At 39.6% G+C, this 14,449-nt stretch overlaps 1 protein-coding gene across 1 annotated transcript in view; it reads right to left on the reverse strand.

Annotated features, from left to right (window-relative positions):
* Window positions 1–14,449, reverse strand: part of LOC124045903 (F-box only protein 6-like) — a 24,127-nt gene continuing 9,678 nt past the window's right edge. Inside the window, exons 2-6 of the mRNA XM_046365687.1 lie at window positions 7,748–8,009; window positions 7,538–7,643; window positions 2,825–2,920; window positions 2,592–2,727; window positions 1–805 (exon numbers count right to left, since the gene is read on the reverse strand). Of these exons, the coding sequence (XP_046221643.1) occupies window positions 659–805; window positions 2,592–2,727; window positions 2,825–2,920; window positions 7,538–7,643; window positions 7,748–8,009 (747 nt within the window). The 3' untranslated portion in view covers window positions 1–658. The remainder of the gene's footprint in view (window positions 806–2,591; window positions 2,728–2,824; window positions 2,921–7,537; window positions 7,644–7,747; window positions 8,010–14,449) is intronic.

The raw sequence follows: 14,449 nt of genomic DNA on the forward strand, positions 1-14,449 counted from the left end.
TGAGAGAATTCCAAGAGTGTGCAGAGCTGTCTTCAAGGCAAAGGGTGGCTACTTTGAAGAATCTCAAATATATTTAGATTTAGTTTACACATTTTTTGGTTGTTACATGATTCCATATGTGCGATTTCATAGTTTGATGTCTTCACTATTATTCAACAACGTACAAAATAATAAACGCTGGAATGAGTAGGTGTGTCCAAACTTTTGACTGGCACTGTACATGTTAACAATTACATTCTTATACATGTTAAGAAAAGTAGGTGAGTTCAACAAAAAGATAGCAAACGTTTAGTGTGGCATTTGTCAAAGTGGGTCAGACGTTTATATACATACAAAATTACATTCAAGTTAGCACTATCCTTTCTCTCCTTGGTCTGTCTGTCTTTGTTTATGGCTTCAATGTATTACAGGCATATACAGTGCATATACAGTGCATATTTGTATTGGTCTGTACAATTCAGAGATGGACACAAATGATATATTCTACAGCCAAAATAGTCTATATTCACAGAGAAACATCATATTGCCTAAGACAGAAAAACTGGAACAAGGTATACACAAAATTATTCTAAGGGAGATTTCAGATGCTAAAGTAAAGCTTTCAAGTAGGCACAACGTTCACATGTAACCTCTTGAGAGGTTGGCAACACCCCGAAAGCTATCTGTCCACTGATGGGCAGATCTCAACGCTACTGTTGGTGACCCTTATTCCATACCAGCCGGCCCAGAACTGAGTGTCCTTTCCCCCATGAATGAATCGGATGTATCGCACTCCTGGTCCATAATTCTTGAACACATGAGTCATCTGAAACATTGAAGAGGTCATAACTTGCAATCACTAACAATGTATATCCCATCCCACATAACATCTTAGAAGAACACAAAACAAGAATTCACATTGTTTACTCAACTCACAGAGCCATGTATATTGATGATTATCTTATACTTTAATGTTTACATACTGTTTTACCCAGTTCATATGTATATACTAGTCAAGGCTTTCCTACTTAACTATTGCTGTACATATATACTATACATTACATTACATTACATACATACATACATACCAGTTGAAGTCGGAAGTCTACATACACTTAGGTTGGAGTCATTAAATTTTTTTTTTAACCACTCCACAAATTTCTTGTTAACAAACTATAGTTTTGGCAAGTCGGTTAGGACATATACTTTGTGCATGACGCAAGTCATTTTCCCAACAACTGTTTAGACAGATTATTTCACTGTATCACAATTCCAGTGGGTCAGAAGTTCAAATATACTAAGTTGACTGTGCCTTTAAACAGCTTGGAAAATTCCAGAAAATGTCATGGCTTTAGAAACTACTGATAGGCTAATTGACATCATGAGTCAAATGGAGGTGTACCTGTGGATGTATTTCATGGCCTATCTTCAAACTCAGTGCCTCTTTGTTTGACATCATGGGAAAAAAACACAAAAAAATCAGCCAAGACCTCATAAAAATTATTGTAGACCTCCACAAGTCTGGTTCATCCTTGGGAGCAATTTCCAAAATGCCTGAAGGTACCACGTTCATCTGTACAAACAATAGTACGCAAGATTGAACACCATGGGACCACGCAGTCGTCATACCGTTCAGGAAGGAGACGCGTTCTGTCTCCTAGAGATGAACGTACTTTGGTGCGAAAAGTGCAAATCAATCCCAGAACAACTGCAAAGGACCTTGTGAAGATGCTGGAGGAAACAGGTACAAAAGTATCTATATCCACAGAAAAACGAGTCCTATATCGACATAATCTGAAAGGCCACTCAGCAAGGATGAAGCCACTGCTCCAAAACCGCCTTAGAAAAGCCAGTCTACGGTTTGCAACTGCACATGGGGACAAAGATCGTACTTTTTGGAGAAATGTCCTCTGGTCTGATGAAACAAAAATAGTGATGGTCATTATGGCCAAACTGTTCTATGTTTGGAGGAAAAAGGGAGAGGCTTGCAAGCCAAAGAACATCATCCCAACCCTGAAGCACGGGTTGGCAGCATCATGTTGTGGGGGTGCATTGCTGCAGGACGGACTGGTGCAATTCACAAAATAAATGTCATCATGAGGAAAGGAAAATTATGTGGATATATTGAAGCAACATCAAGACTTCAGTCAGGAAGTTAAAGCTTGGTCGCAAATGTGTCTTCCAAATGAACAATGACCCCAAGTATACTTCCAAAGTTGTGGCAAAATGGCTTAAGGACAACAAAGTCAAGGTATTGGAGTGGCCATCACAAAGCCCTGACCCTATCCAATAGAAAAAGCGTATGCGAGCAAAGAGGCCTACAAACCTGATTCAGTTACACCAGCTCGGTCAGGAGGAATGGGCCAAAATTCACCCAACTTATTGTGGGAAGCTTGTGTATGTACATACATACACACACCCTACATTACTGGTCCTAATAGTTCTATATTTCTTAATTCCATTCTTTAACTTTTTAGATTGTTGTGTATTGTTAGATATTACTGCACTGTTGGAGCTAGGAACACAAGCATTGCTACATCCGCAAAAACATCTGCTAAATATGTGTATGCGACCAATAAAACGTTATTTTACTTATAGTCTGACGGTTTTACCTGATTCCATTTCTGATCATTCCACTGTTGAAAGATGACAGCATCTGGACTAAACTTCCTAATTGGCTTCTTCTTTTGATTTAGCAACTCAACACAGATCTCATATTCAGAGCCACAGTCCCGGCGTGGAGCATACCTGATATGGACACACAAACATACAAGTTGTACAGTACTATTCCTCTGACAAGCAGAGTAGCGGACAGTGAACAGCAATATTGTAATATTCTTCTCACCAGTCAGATATTACTATGGCAGGCTGAAAGGCATCCATGAAAGAAGGCCTGTAACCCTCTTCCTCCAAGTCAATCAGCTGAGACTTCATGCAGGTCCTGAGATGAACCAAAGACAACAGGACACACAGCCAATCCATTTTACCATGAATGATAGTAAGTAACTAGGGCTGGGAATGCATATAGAATCGTAACACATATTGTATTACGATTCGATACTGTGATTTTATTGAGATTTAATGTTCCAAAAATATTGTTCACTGTTATGTCTGCTACAAAAGAGAAGAGAGCATGAGAAAAGTGCTGAAAAAAAGTTGGCTCACTTTAAAAAAAGATGGATAACAAGCAATAGGATGAAGAATACTGGATTTCTGGTACAGGTACAGCCAACCAGCGTTAGCTAACACTACTGTACCTAACCCAAAAAATAAGTTTCAAAATCGATACTTGGGAGTCAAGGTATCGATATAATAAGTACTATCCTTTAGAAGTCAATAATCATCACTTTCAAACCGGTTTTCGAAACATGCCCCCTTGGTGCGCTGAGCACGCTAGATAGCTAAGTAAACCAGGTGGCAGTCCGATTTCCCTCTATATTCCATAAACAAGTGATGTAACATGGAGATTTGGCTGTGTGAGAACACTAACTCTATACCTGTAGAAAAGGTGTGTAGTAAATCAACTTATTTATTTTGTAAATTATTTCTCATTGATATGAAAGATAAGGAACCTGTGTTTCCAAAAATGTACCGCAAGCAGGGCCGGCATTATGGGCAAGCCCTAGGAGGCCTGGTCCACCCTACCATACCTCCTTGCCCATTCAAATAAAAGATTGATCATTTATTTGACAGAGACGTGCGCTGACAGAAAGATGCATCTGAGTGACAGATTTTGGTGAGAGTGAGCCTTCTCGCTTCGCCTCTTCCTCTCTGAAACCATCAAGCGAAACAGCGCCCCTCTCTCTCTGTATTTGTAGACCATGTATGTATCTGATGCTCTGGACAAAAGGAGTATGGCATGTCATACTTTGTCTGGCCAGACAGCATCACATACATGGGCAACATATAGTAAAACATAGGGGCGCCGTTTCAGCAGAGAGGAAGAGGCGAAGCGAGAGAACTCACTATTGCCGTAATCTGTCCTGAATAAAGCCAATGTATTTCTATCGGCATAATATGCAGACCGAAGCGTGTCGCCTGCATTCCTGCCTTTGGGACAATGAATTCCATTGTTAGGGCGTAGACATGAGCATCTCGCCAATATATACAGATCTCTGGTTTCAAGGAAAGTTGGCGATTGCACAGTTCACTGTCCGGATGCTGGCTTAACCTAAATTATATAATTACTCTTATCTAAATAAAATACTTCACCACAGAGCTTGACGTCGCCACAGATGATCATTAGCTCAGAGTTTTTTTTTTTTTTTTTTTAAATAGCTGTGGAGTGTTTCAAATCACAAGTGCCATAGGCCTATGCCTATTTTGGATGCCAGCAATTTGGACAGAGCGCATGGCAATAGGTCTAGCTGATTATTGAGTTGCAGATGTCAGCGAAAAGCATCTAAAATGTGAAGATAATGCATCTCGAGTAGAATTTAAAATGTTGAGACAAGAAGAAGGGGAGGGGTCAGTGGCGAAGATATAGACATCCCTCTCCAGAATGCCTGCACTCGGCTCTCCAGAATGCCTGCACTCGGTTCTCCAGAATGCCTGCACTCGGCTCTCCAGAATGCCTGCACTCGGCTCTCCAGAATGCCTGCACTCGGCTCTCCAGAATGCCTGCACTCGGCTCTCCAGAATGCCTGCACTCGGCTCTCCAGAATGCCTGCACTCGGCTCTCCAGAATGCCTGCACTCGGCTCTCCAGAATGCCTGCACTCGGCTCTCCAGAATGCCTGCACTCGGCTCTCCAGAATGCCTGCACTCGGCTCTCCAGAATGCCTGCACTCGGCTCTCCAGAATGCCTGCACTCGGCTCTCCAGAAAGTGCTCCACTGTCTCCCTCCAATTCTCGCATATTCATTGTGTGAATCGTTTGCCCTTTAATTGTTTATTTTTCTAGAATTCCCCATTGCATACTGTACAGTGCATTCAGAAAGTATTCAGACCTTCACTTTTTCCACATTGTTACATTACAGCCTTACTCAATTTTAGAATACGTATATTTTTTCCTCAATCTACACAATACCCCATAATGACAAAGTGAAAACAGGTTTGTAGAAATTGCTATGAGACCCGAAATTGAGCTTAGGTGCATCTTGTTTCCATTGATCATCCTTGAGATGTTTCTATAACTTGGAGTCCACCTGTGGTAAATTAAATTGATTGGACATGACTTGGAAAGGCATACCTGTCTATATAAGGTCCCACAGTTGACAGTGCATGGCAGAGCAAGAACCAAGCCATGATGCCGAAGGAACTGTCCGCAGAACTCCGAGACAGGATTTTGTCGAGGCACAGATCTGGGAAGGGTACAAAAACATGTCTGCAGCATTGAAGGTCCCCAGAGCACAATGGCCTCCATCATTCTTTAATGGAAGAATTTTGGAACCATCGCCCAGCCAAACTGAGCAATTGGGGGAGAAGAACCTTGGTCACTCTGACAGAGCTCCAAAATTCCTCTGTGGAGATGGGAGAACCTTCCAGAAGGACAACCATCTCTGCAGCACTCCAGCAAATCAGGCCTATATGGTAGAGTGGCCAGACGGAAGCCACTCCTCAGTAAAAAGACACATGTAGTTTGCCAAAAGGCACCTAAAGGACTCTAACCATGAGAAACAAGATTCTCTGGTCTTATGAAATCAAGATTAAACTGTTTCGCCTGAATGCCAACCGTCATGTCTGGAGGAAACCAGGCACCACTCACCACCTTACCAATACCATCCCTACGGTATAGCATGGTGGAAGCAGCATCATGCTGTAGGGATGTTAAGTTTCAGGGATCAAGGCAAAGATGAAAGGAGCAAAGCACAGAGAGATCCTTCGATGAGAACCTAAGCATCCCTAAAACACACAACCAATACAACGCAGGAGTGGCTTCGGGACAAGTCTCTGAATGTCCTTGAGTGGCCCAGCAAGGGCCCGGACTTGAACCCTATCGAACATCTCTGGAGAGACCTGAAAAAAGCTGTGCAGCGACACTCCTCATCTAACCTGGCAGAGCTTGAGAGGCTCTGCAGAGAAGAATGGGAGAAACTCCCCAAATACAGATGTGCCAAGCTTGTAGTGTCATACCCAAGAAGACTCAAGGCTGTAATTGCTGCCAAAGGTGCTTCGAGCAAGTACTGAGTAAAGTGTCTGAATACTAATGTAAATGTGATGTGTTTTTTTATTTTAATAAATTTGCAAAAAAAAAAAAAAAAAAATCTGTTTTTGCTTTTTCATTATGGGGTATTGTGTATAGATTGCCTACACATAATATCCCATAATGTTAAAGTAGAATATTTTTTTTATTTCACATATTAATACAAAGCTGAAATGTCCTGAGTAAATAAATATTAAACCCCTTTGTCATGGCAAGCCTAAATATGTTCAGGAGTAAAAATCCGATTAAACAGTCGCATAAACAAGTTGCATGGACTTATTCTGTATGCAATAAGTGTTCAACATGAATTTTGTGAATGACTCGCTCATCACTATACCACACACATACAAATATTTGTAATGCCCTTCAGTTGAGCAGTGAATTTCAAATACAGATTCAACCACAAAGACCAGGGTATTCCAATATGCCTTGCAAATCAGGGCACCTATTGGTAGATTGTATTGGTAAATATAAGCAGACATTGAATATCCCTTTGAGTATGGTGAAGTTATTAATTACACTTTGGACGGTGTATCAATACACCCAGCCAATACAAAGATAAAGGCGTCCTTCATAACTCAGTTGCTGGAGAGGAACTCTGGGATTTCCCCATGAAGTCAATGGTGAATTTAAAACAGTTAAGAGTGTAATGGCTGTGATAGGAGAAAACTGAAGATGGATCAACAACATTGTAGTTACTCAACAATACTAGAAATGTAATGGAGATAAGCACAGGCAAAATCATAGCGGCAAACCTGGTTCACTGCTTTCCTCCAGACACTGGGAGATTAATTCACCTTTCAGCAGGAGAATAACCTAAAATACAAGGCCGAATCTACACTGGAGTTTCTTACCAAGAAGACAGTGAGTCTTATGGAGTGGCCAAGTTACAGTTTTGACTTAAATCTGCTTGAAAATCTATGGCAAGACATGAAAATGGTGATCTAGCAATGATCAACAAACAATTTGACAGAGCTTGAAGACATTTCGAAAGAATAGTGGGTAAATATTTTACAATCCAGGTGTGCAAAGCTCTTACCCAGAAAGACTCACTGCTGTAACCACAGCCAAAGGTGATTCAAACATGTATTGACTCAGGGGTGTGAATACATATGTAAATTAGATTTCGGTATTTCATCTTCAATACATTTGCAAAAATGTCTAAAAACAAGTTTTCACTTTGTCATTAAAGGGTATTGTTTGTAGCTGGGTGAGATATATTTTATTTATTTAATCCATATTGAATTCCAGCTGTAACACAACAAAATGTGCAATAAGTCAAGGGGTAAGAATACCTTCTGAAGGCACTGTAAGGTCCTTGGACGTGAATGACTAACAATGTGGTAGTGAAACAAAGTGGGGCCAAGTCAAGGTCTTCTCACCATAATTGTGATCTTACTTTACCATATACTCACGCGTAAGAAGTCACAAAGTATTTTGTGGCCGTGTTATTAAGGTCCCCTGACTCTATGTTCCATTGATCCCCTCCATTCTTCATGATCTGCCAGCCATTGAATTTATCTGGAGAAAAGAGGGGATTTGAATGGTTGGTTCTGGAGTTCACGACAGGATCCCCACCCCAACGTAGAGAATTTAGAATGTATTTGTCTGGTCTCGACTCTTACCCTCTGCTCCGGGGTTTTTGATAAGATTACGTCTCTTCTTACACAAGAAGTAAAATAAACGCCAGTCTTCAGGTAGTTTAGTGGCATCATGTGTTTGGTATCCCTCTCTTCGGCACCTCTCTCTCCAAAGAGAATCACTGTCTACTACTTCTTTCCACTCATGACAGACCAGTCGACAGACACACACCACCTGGTGTGGATGTACATTCAGCAGTATCTCCTCCAGGACCTCCAGAGGGAGCATAGGTAGCTTGCCATTGAACTGGAGAAGAGAATGGATGTTTTTGTTGACATGGGAGACTTTAGACAAATGATGTACAAACAGGTTTGGTGTCAATTCCAATTGAATTGGAAATTCCAATTCAATTCTTGAATTCAATTAAAAATGTCAACAATCTTTAAAAAGTTATAAAATTGGAATTAAATTAGAATTAGACCATTTAAAAAACATTAAACCTTGGGAATCAACTTTAAATTCAGTATTTAAAAATGTCCCAGTTAAGGGAATTAATGCACATAGTATCAAACAGACTGCAGGATTTTCAATCATTTCAACTTGTATTTCTATATTTCCAGGATTGCTAAGCTGTCTGAACAGTGACATAGTCAGCCTGAAAGCTGGAGGGAATTCATTGAATCGTTAGGGATAATGTTGAATTGGGAATTAAATTATTGGAATGTACAAGGAGAGAGAATTTAATTTGTGCAATTAACCCCAACCCTGCAGGAGCCTAGATAGGTACACTTGCCCTACTAAGCCCACTTCCATCTTTGGAATCAAATAACAGGCAAAAAATAATTACATTTTCTGCTATTTAAAGGGAAACTCAAAACAAAAACGAATTCAAGTACCCAAAATGTTTTGCATGTCAGCAGTCAAGTTTTCAAGATATTGGACTTTCAAGAAGCAAAGCGTCACTTGCCACATCATTATGAATCATAAGTGTACCTATCTAGGCCTACTAGAGTTGGCCGATTAATTAGGGCCGATTTCAAATCTTCATAACAATCGGTATTCTGCATTTTTGGACGCTGATTACATTGCACTCCACGAGGAGACTGCGTGGCAGGCTGACCACCTGTTACGCGAGTGCAGCAAGGAGCCACGGTAAGTTGCTAGCTTGCATTAAACTTATCTTATAAAAAAAACCATCTTTAAACTATTAATATCATCAACCATGTGTAGTTATCTAGCTTGTCCTGCGTTGCATATTATCAATGCGGTCTCTGTTAATTTATCATCGAATCACAGCCTACGTCGCAAACGGGTTTAACAAGTGAAATTCGCGAAAAAAAAGCAATGTACCTAACCATAAACATCAATGCCTTTCTTAAAATCAATACACACATTTTTTTTTATGAACCTGCATATTTATTTAATATTGCCTACTAACATGAATTTCTTTTAACTAGGGAAATTGTGTCCCTTCTCTTGCGTTCTGTGCAAGCAAAGTAAGGGTGTATGCAGCAGTTTGGAACGCCTGGCTGTTGCGAATTGTGTGAAGACCATTTCTTCCTAACAAAGACTGTAATTCATTTGCCAGAATGTTACACAATTATGACATAACATTGAAGGATGTGTAATGTAACAGCAATATTTAGACATATGGATGGATGCCACCTGTTCGATAAAATACGTAACAGTTCCTTCCATATTTCGGTGAAAGAATAAACGTTTTGTTTTCGAAATCATAGTTTCCGGATTTGACCATATTAATGACATAAGGCTCGTATTTGTGTTTATTACATTATAATTAAGTCTATGATTTGATAGAGCAGTCTGAGCGGTGGTAGGCAGCAGCAGGCTCGTAAGCATTCATTCAAACAGCACTTTCCTGCGTTTGCCAGCAGCTCTTCGCTGTGTCTCAGGCATTGCACTGTTTATGACTCCTGAGATTAGCCTGGCACAACTAAAGTACCTAATAGAACATCCAATAGTCAAAGGTATATGAAATACAAATGGTATAGAGAGAAATAGTCCTATAATAACTACAACCTAAAACTTCTTACCTGGGAATATTGAAGACTCATGTTAATTAAAAGGAACCACCAGCTTTCATAAGTTCTCATGTTCTGCGCAAGGAACTTAAACGTTAGCTTTTTGACACGGCACATATTGCACTTTTACTTTCTTCTCCAACACTTTGTTTTTGCATTATTTAAACCAAATTGAACATTTCATTATTTATTTGAGACTAAATTGATTTTTATTTATGTATTACATTAAGTTAAAATAAAAAGTGTTCATTCAGTATTGTTGTATTTGTCATCATTACAAATATATATATTTAAATGTATTTAAATCGGCATCGGCTTTTTTTGGTCCGCCAATAAATCGTTATCGCTGTTGAAAAATCGTAATCGGTTGACCTCTAAATTATGATGATGCAAAATTCATAATGAAAAAAAGACATTTGTTTGAGTGGATTTTTCCTTTAATGGTTTCAACCAGTTCATATCTCCATTCCAGTTTTTATTTTAAGCCAATTAGATGTTTTATTATTAGTTTGTTACTGTAGGCTATCGGTTGCAGCGTGAGCATGTGTAGCGCGCATGGAACAGTGGTTATTATTTTAAAAACTGCTTATAACACAAATTATGTTTATGATATAGAAATAATTACAACACATGTAGGTTAAATGGAACAGATGGGTATTTAACTTAAAAAATGGCTCACTCGGGTCATCTAGTGTTCAATAGCACAGAATGGCAATTAATATGGATCAATACAAATATTGTAGTATATAGTGTATATTTATACCACAGACCATTGGTTTCCAAATACTTGAGTAAATGTTGCTATTCTCTTTTTCACCATAAATCACTTCTGTAACATTAAGCCCATTATGCATTGGAACACATGGGGATAGTGTGTTGATATCCCTAACATTAAAAAATAAAAATAAACAGAGCATAATTATAATTTTTCTTCAGATTTAAGTTGATTTAAAATAAAATACTCAAACTATAGTTCTGCATCTGTCCAAGATGAAAAACAATTAAAAACCTCCGTACTCTCCAAGATATTTGGAGTGGACATGTAGACATTCATGCAGAGAGAGAAGAGGATCCGGGTTGAAGGATATCAGGAATAGAAGACCTTAAAAGTAATGAACAAAAATGGAAAAAAAATGTGGGACAAGATGACTATTGGACAACTACTCATTCACAGCCGGGGCATTGTCATATTGTTGTCCCTCGTTCATACAGGAGTTTCTAATTGTTGTTTCACCACATGTACCTTTGTAATATAGAGAGGGATTTTAAAATGTTTTCAGACAGGCTTTAGGAAGACGAGTTGAACTAATGAACAAGAATAATGGTACAGAAAATGTGAACCAGCTTTCAGATAATTAATTAAAAGTTGTGTGATATGGTCTTTGTGCAGATTTGATTAGTCTTCAAATCAAGCATTATTTATACAGTACAGACATGGAATGCAACACAATGCACTTCACTAAATATTTACTACACAAGGAGAGAAAACAAAAGAACAATAAAAACGGAATGACTAAAAAGGACAAACAAACTAAAAAGCTGTGAATTAAGATCTGTTTTAAATATGTCCACAGTTTCGGCCCCCCACAGGTTCTCTGGGTGACTATTCCAGAGGCTGGGGTATAATAACTAAAGACTGCCTCTCCATGCCTTGATTGAAGTCTGCAATGAGATTAATCAGGTGTCTACTGGTTGGCAAGAACAAAAGCCTGGGCCCAAATTGATCTCTGCGGATACGATTGGTCACCCCCTGTTATGAATGCCACAGTAATGATCAATAGATTTTTATAACCTTAGGGGAGATGATTAGAATTTAAGCTTACATAAGACATGTCAGTTTACACATTTTCAACATTAGGAAATGAATTAAAATGGATTATTTAAGAGGTGGGCTTATTTGGAATCTCCATGGGCTAAAAGGGTACATTCAGTACCCATTAAGCCCAGTCTGGACTTTTCATAGAAATATTTGATACAATTTATCTTACATTAGAAAATTGTGTAAGTAAGGTGATAAAACTACACAAGAGATTCATCTTTCATTTCCACCTCTTTACAAAAAAATGAGGGCTGTACACTGCAAAAAGTGAAATCTAAGCAAGGCTAAATATCTTATATTGAATGATATTTCACTTTAAAAAAAATCTTACCAAGCTAAGTTACTCATTGGCAGATCATTAGGCTTATATTAACACAAAAAATACACGTTGGTTTTTCTTTTATTTTGTCAGTTACTTATATCTTGTAATAAGACAAATTACTTGTAGTAAGTCGTTTTTAGATTAAAATAAGAAAAGTTATGTGCCAATGACGTTCGAAAATTTAACTTGGTAAGAAAAACAAAACAATTAAGTGAATCATCACTCAAATCTAAGTCACGGTTTAGGCTTGCTTAGATTTCACTTACTGTAGTACACACGTTAAAAATGTCTAAACAAATGATGGTGAGTTTAATTAGGTACACTTACCCTAGCTCTGGTTTAGATCCCTGTAATATGGATATCTTACTATGCTAACCTAGATGTAAACTCTAGCAACAAATTGACAGGTGGAGGATATAAACTAAGCAAAAAAAGAAACGTCCTGTTTTCAGGACCCTGTCTTTCAAAGATAATTTGTAAAAATCCAAATAACTTCACAGCTCTTCATTGTAAAGAGTTTAAACACGGTTTCCCATGCTTGTTCTATGAACCATAAACAATTAATGAACATACACCTGTGGAACGGTCGTTAAGACACTAACAGCTTACAGACTGTAGGCAATTAAGGTCACAGTTATGAAAACTTAGGACACTAAAGAGGCCTTACTACTGACTCTGAAAAACACCAAAAGAAAATATGCCCAGGGTCCCTGCTCATCTGCATGAATGTGCTTCAGGCATGCTTTAGGCATTCAAGGAGGCATGACGACTGCAGATGTGGCCCTGGCAATAAATTGCATTGTCCTTGTAGTGGCAGACCACATGTAACAACACCTGTACAGGATTGGTACATCCAAACTTCACACCTTTGGGACAGGTACAGGATGGCAACAACAACTGTCCGAGTTACACCAGGAACGCACAATCCCTCCATCAGTGCTCATACTGTCCTCAATAGGCTGAGAGAGGCTGGACTAAGGGCTTGCGGGCCTGTTGTAAGGCAGGTCCTCACCAGACATCACCGGCAACAACGTTGCCTATGGGCACAAACCCACCATCGCTGGACCAGACAGGACTGGCAAAAAGTGCTCTTCACTGAAGAGTCGCGGTTCTGTCTCACCAGGGGTGATGGTCGGATTCGCGTTTATCGTCGAGGAATGCGCGTTACACCGAGGCCTGTACTCTGGAGCGGGATCGATTTGGAGATGGAGGGTCCGTTATGGTCTGGGGAGGTGTGTCACAGCATCATCAGACTGCCTGCAATGACAACAAGCTCAATCTCAACGCTGTGTGTTACAGGGAATACATCCTCCTCCCTCATGTGGTACCCTTCCTGACATGACCCTCCAGCATGACAATGCCACCAGCCATACTGCTCGTTCTGAGCGTGATTTCATGCAAGACAGGAATGTCAGTGTTCTGGATCTCAATCCCATTGAGCACGTCTGGGACCTGTTGGATCGGAGGGTGAGGGCTAGGGCCATTCCCCCCAGAAATGTCCGGGACCTTGCAGGTGCCTTGGTGCAAGAGTGGGGTAACATCTCACAGCAAGAACTGGCAAATATGGTGCAGTCCATGAGGAGAAGATGCACTACAGTACTTAATGCAGCTGGTAGCCACACCAGAAACTGACAGTTACTATTGATCCCCCCTTCATTCAGGGACACATGATTCAATTTCTGTTAGTCACATTTCTGTGGAACTTGTTCAGTCTAGGTCTCAGTTGTTCAATCTTATGTTCTTACAAATATTTACACATGTTAAGTTTGCTGAAAGTAAACAGAGTTGACAGTGAGAGGACGTCTGTTTTTTTTGCTGAGTTAGCTCGCTCCAGTGGTTAGAATGTGACAGTAGAACGTCTCTTCCTCAACATTTGATTCTGTCTATAGACAGTTTTGTTCTCAAATGTCCTAGCTAGCTGGATAATGCTTCGTCCCGCAATGAGCAATTGTTTACGGATAGCTTGTTGTGGAGGCTTCTGTAGCCTGGTGCCCTTGATCAACCAAACAACTTCAGAGGCAGATCCAATATCTCTCGGAACAATAGTTATGATTTGTTGAGTTGAATGTTTCACTCGCTATCCAATAAGCATTTAAAACACGTTTTTATCCAGGGTCTCACATTTTCTACAATGGCAGCCCACAGACGGAAAATGGGAGACCCTGGACAAAAACATGTTTTAAACACTTATTTGACAGCGAACGATACATTCAAACCAATGAATTGTAAGTAATGTTCTTAGAGATCTTGGATACGCCTCTGTTGATGGGAAACATTATTTTGGTGAAAGTAAATAGTTTAGTGTTGGATGATCAAGGATGCTAGGGGTGTATTCATTACACCGATTCTGTTGCAAAATGTTTTGCAAAAGAAACCGTTTACTCCAAACTCTGAGTTGTTTTGTTCTTTTTAACTTATAAAAATAAAATTTTTACCCCCTTTTTCTTGATATCCAAATTGATAGTTACAATCTTGTCCCATCGCTGCAACTCCCATACACACTCGGGAGAGGAGAAGGTCAAGAGTCATGCATCCCCCGAAACATGACCCTGCCAAACCGCAC

Source organism: Oncorhynchus gorbuscha, linkage group LG10 (genome assembly GCF_021184085.1).
Source record: "Oncorhynchus gorbuscha isolate QuinsamMale2020 ecotype Even-year linkage group LG10, OgorEven_v1.0, whole genome shotgun sequence".
Lineage (NCBI taxonomy): Eukaryota > Metazoa > Chordata > Actinopteri > Salmoniformes > Salmonidae > Oncorhynchus > Oncorhynchus gorbuscha.